Source organism: Triticum dicoccoides, chromosome 7A (genome assembly GCF_002162155.2).
Source record: "Triticum dicoccoides isolate Atlit2015 ecotype Zavitan chromosome 7A, WEW_v2.0, whole genome shotgun sequence".
Classification (NCBI taxonomy): Eukaryota; Viridiplantae; Streptophyta; class Magnoliopsida; order Poales; family Poaceae; genus Triticum; species Triticum dicoccoides.
This window is the reverse complement of record NC_041392.1, coordinates 546,726,710-546,731,739: the sequence shown is the minus strand read 5'-3', so window position 1 is coordinate 546,731,739 and position 5,030 is coordinate 546,726,710. Positions and strand designations below refer to the sequence as shown.

At 41.2% G+C, this 5,030-nt stretch overlaps 1 protein-coding gene across 1 annotated transcript in view; it reads left to right on the top strand.

Annotated features, from left to right (window-relative positions):
• The window catches only part of LOC119331213 (ent-kaurene oxidase 2-like), a 6,225-nt gene extending 2,413 nt beyond the window's left edge, over window positions 1-3,812 (top strand). Inside the window, exons 2-8 of the mRNA XM_037604386.1 lie at window positions 1,052-1,212; window positions 1,752-1,913; window positions 2,024-2,164; window positions 2,293-2,547; window positions 2,645-2,803; window positions 2,878-3,072; window positions 3,379-3,812. Coding sequence (XP_037460283.1) covers window positions 1,052-1,212; window positions 1,752-1,913; window positions 2,024-2,164; window positions 2,293-2,547; window positions 2,645-2,803; window positions 2,878-3,072; window positions 3,379-3,696 — 1,391 coding nt within the window. The 3' untranslated portion in view covers window positions 3,697-3,812. The remainder of the gene's footprint in view (window positions 1-1,051; window positions 1,213-1,751; window positions 1,914-2,023; window positions 2,165-2,292; window positions 2,548-2,644; window positions 2,804-2,877; window positions 3,073-3,378) is intronic.
• The last annotated feature ends 1,218 nt before the right edge of the window (window positions 3,813-5,030 follow it).

Here is a 5,030-nt window from a genome sequence, read left to right as displayed (position 1 = left end):
TGTCACAGTTTCGGTAGGTTCCTATTTACTTTTGGCCTGGAGAGTGAAGTTCCTGGATAGCAACAGGTGAAAACAACGAGTCCAGAGGTTCCTCTGTCAGTCGCAGTAGATTCCCAAATCATGCTTATCAAACACATCTGATAATAGCTACTCCCTCCGATCCAAAATAAGTGTCATGGAACTAAAACCACGACACTTATTTTGGATCCGACAGAGTATTAGACAAGGCATGTTCCCTGCTTTATGACAGCACAATTGCTTTATACGTGTTATGCATAGGACGCACAAATCAATTACTATTTGTTTTAGATCAAATGGCAACTACTGTAGATTGGAAACAGGAGCATTGTGAACAGAAGTAGTTTTACCACAATATATTGTGCTAAACAGCAATTTTACCAAATTCTGGAAGCAATAATTGCTATATCGAAAATATGACGGTTGGATTGTCCTAGATACATGCTGACCCCTACTAGTGATGTGGATTATTCTAGTGTTCAACAATCACCTTCTTTTGATACTGGCTTATTTAAGTCTCCATGACCTCCCAGTAAAGTTGTGCCTGCTAGAAAAATCTACGACACAATTTATATATGCTGTATCATTGTATGATTGTAACTTTGTAAGGCCGTTTCACAATAAAAAAAAAAAGAAGGGCAGCCTGGTGCACGTAGCTCCTGCTTGTGCAGGGTCCGGGGAAGGGTCCGACCACTTTGCGTCTATAGTACGCATCCTTTCCCTACATTTCTGCAAGAGGCTGTTTCCATAACTCGAATCCGTGACCTCATGGTCACAAGGCAACAGCTTTACCGCTGCGCCAAGGCTCCTCTTCTAAGGCCGTCTGACAATACTTACTGAAAATACTTAAGAAAAAGAGAGAAAATAATTACCTACTTAATTTATTTGCATGAATATAATTTTTAATCATGTATGCGGACGAATTATCGAACTGGTTTGTTTGAAATATAAATTATGTCCTTCAAATTAATACGGCTAATTCTACTGCAAGGAAAAACTAAACTCTCCTGTGGTTAATTTAATTGTCATACAGCTGTTCCTGGTTTACCTCTTATTGGAAATCTGCACCAGTTAAAAGAGAAGAAACCCCATAAGACCTTCGCAAAATGGTCTGATATTTATGGGCCAATATACACCATAAAGACTGGGGCTTCATCAGTAGCTGTGCTCAACTCTTCTGAAGTAGCCAAGGAGGTAATACGGAAGCTGTCTTTTTTTTCATAATTCACTTGTTAATGTACTTTTAGGTTCTAATACAAAATATCATCTTTTGCACTTTTGGGTAATTGTGGCAACTTGGGCTTTTAGTCTTCTGACTGATTTTTGGCATTTACTCTGTATGCTTTTGTTGGCATTATCTCAGCGAATTTTCTTTTAAATGGAAAATATAATAATTCAAACCTAGATACAAGAGTTCTTTTGTCACCGCAGAAATTGAACTTCAAAGCTAATATAATCATTATATTTACCTCTCTTTTTCTCATGCTAGAGACAAACCCAGGATTCTAACGAGCTTTTTAAAAAAACAGAGGATTCAAACAAGTTATGAACTGACCTCTTTCCCCCAAGAACTACCCAGAAACAATTATGAAGCTACAAGGTAGCCCAGATTAATACACAAAATACGCATGTAGTTATTGATTTATGCTGTGATGCAAAATTGAGAAATGATAGAAGCATCACACAAATGTGTCGCACTTGACCAGAACATCTATTCTTTTCTCAATATGCAGGCTATGGTTGCGAAATACTCATCCATTTCTACTCGTAAGCTACCTAAAGCATTGTCAGTGCTGACTCGTGATAAAACGATGGTTGCTACAAGTGACTACGGTGACTTCCACAAAATGGTGAAGCGTTTAGTTATGTTGGGCATGTTGGGCTCTTCTGCTCAGGTACAAGTCTTAACACTTAGGAAATTATACAGTTTAGTGGCCACCACTTGCATATGTTTACACATTCAGTTAATTAACGTTTCATGGTGAAATGGTTGCAAAATGTGTAGAGACAATTTAGGGACACAAGAGACATGATGATGGACAACATGTTAAGCACTTTCCATACGTTGGTGACTGACGACCCACATTCTCCTCTGAACTTCAGAGAAGTTTTCAAGGACGAGCTGTTCCGCCTGTCCTTGATCCAGGTAAGTCTACAAGCTTCATAATAGTGTGCTCATGCATTGTGACGCTACTACCAGTTTCTTGATTTGAATCAGTCTTCAGATACTTCGTTTATTATATGCGATAATGAGAGTGCACGCTACAATTACAGAGTTTAGGCGAGGATGTGGGTTCAGTTTATGTGAAGGAGTTTGGGAGGGAGATATCGAAGGATGAAATCTACCAGATCACTGTGGTTGACATGATGATGTGTGCAATCGATGTTGATTGGAGGGATTTCTTCCCATACCTCAGCTGGATTCCCAACAAAAGCTTCGAAAACAGAGTACTTATCACAGAATCTAGGCGAACCGCGGTGATGCAAGCCTTGATCCATCAACAGAAGAAAAGAATTGCGCGTGGCGAGGTGGCAACAACGCACATAGCTTCTAACTGTTTATTTCTGATCCAGTTCTCCTATCTGTTCATTGATCATCTTGCTGCGATAAAATTGTGATATACAGGCCAGGGCATCCTATCTGGACTTCTTGCTGGCAGAGAAGGCACTGACAGACGAACAGTTGATGATGCTGGTGTGGGAGGCAGTCATCGAGGCTGCAGATACTACTTTGGTGACGACCGAGTGGGCAATGTATGAGCTTGCTAAAAACCCAGAAAAACAGGCGAGTTTCCTACTCTGCTCTGGTTTAGTCTTGTCGGTACCAAATTGTTAACAGAAATATTCTGGGCACATCAGGATCGGCTCTACCAGGAGATCCGGGAGGTGTGCGGCGACGAGACGGTCACCGAGGATCACGTGCCACGGCTGCCGTACCTCAGCGCCGTGTTTCATGAGACGCTAAGGTTCCATTCTCCTGTCCCACTGGTGCCTCCAAGGTTTGTCCATGAGACCACCAAACTGGCCGGCTACGACGTCCCAGCCGGCACCGAGGTATCTATCTATTACTGTACATACTACTCCCTCCGTTCCTAAATACTTGTCTTTCTAGGCATTTCAACAAGTGACTACATACAGAGCAAAATGAGTGAATCTACACTCTAAAATATGTCTACATACATCCGTGTGTAGTAGTTATTTGAAATGTCTAGAAAGACAAATATTTAGGAACGGAGGGAGTACATACTAAAAGTACATGATGAAACCGGATAAGGAGCTACATACAACACTCATAATTGATTATACAAGAAGTTTCGGCTGTTGGCCGTGGATTTCTGAAAGATGGCTCAATTTTTTCAGATAGTCATCAATCTGTTCGGGTGCAACATGAACAAGAAGGATTGGGAGGAGCCCGAGGATTGGAGGCCGGAGAGGTTCATGGATGGGAGGTTCGAGGCCGCGGACATGTACAAGACCATGGCATTCGGCGCCGGGAGGAGGTCCTGCGCCGGGAGCCTGCAGGCGACGACCATCTCGTGCGCTGCCATTGCGCGCTTCGTGCAGGACTTTGCCTGGAGGCTCAAGGAAGGCGACGAGGACAAGGTGGACACCGTGCAGCTCACCAGCTACAAGCTCCATCCGTTGTACGTGTATCTCTCACCGAGAGGGAGGAAGTGAATTAATGCCAGCTTTGGTTTGGTAATGAGGTGCTGGATTTGCTCTTTACAAACTTGGCCAAACAAGATGGCAGTATGATATAAGTTTATAATGCCTAATGGTTTGCTTGAACAATTTGTTTGTGTCTTTAGTTTGTCTATGATTAGTTTTTTTAAATTTTTGTGATGGTAAAGATAAATCTCTCTCTGCCTAGGCATTCGAAGATGCATCCAACACAAATTCTTACAACCATTTCAATATTCGCGTCATAAGGCGACAAAGAAAGTGAGGAAACTACACGATCATAGAAGGAAATCAAACGCTGTTAGCTCGTGTTCAGATGGTTGTTGTTGTAGTAAAGGCCATGATCATATTTTTTTTCTGATAAAGAACACTTTCGTTAACTTTAAAATGTAGCGTTAAGAGGATACAATCATGATGAGCAACAGTCGGCCTCTGCATTTTTAGAATGCACATAGCCAAAACACAAACTGTTTGACAAAAGAAAAGAAAAAAAACGACATATTAGCAAACATCATGATGAGCAGCGGTGAAGTCCTGTATGACCGACACTATTCCTCTGTTGATGAAGGTGGTCGTTCGATGGGAAATTCCGCTGCCATCCATGTTGTTAAAATACTCTCCCTGATTACCCTCTGCAATCTCTCGTGCACACCGTGAATAACGGTTGGTACTCCGTTCGATGTACTGTACACAGCATACGAAACCAGCACCTACAACAAAAAATTACTTGCAAAGGAGAAGCGTTTTTGCTGTGAAAAACAAAATCATTTCATGATAGTCATAGCGACCATAATAAGTACTCCCTCCGTTCCAAATTACTCGTCGTGGTTTTAGTTCAAGTTGAACTAAAACCACGACGAGTAATTTGGAACAGAGGGAGTAAGACGCTTCCACCCTCATTAGGGTACTAATCCTATTTGGAATTTCATCCAACAGTGACCATAGTATTGGCAGCACTTGTAGGCAGATACAAATTGAACACATTTGGATCACTGACCACATAGAGCATACAAACTTGCATGAAAAAAGAGGTATTTGATTATTTCATGATAAGTACAAAAACTATACTCCTTGCTTCATTACCAGTTGCGACACGTGAGATTGTTTTTGGTTAGCGCAACTTCCAACCAGTTAGCATAGCAAACCGTCAGCAGGCCAGACTTGGGCAAAAGCCTGACCCTGATTTATTTCCTAAGAAAGTGCTTGTCCATTTAGAAATATATTCAAGGATTTTGAAAAAAAATCGTGTGTTTTGAAAGTGCTCGCTGATTTAAAAATGTTCCAGAATTTAAAAGAATTTCATGACTTAAAAATGTTCATGATTTTTAAAT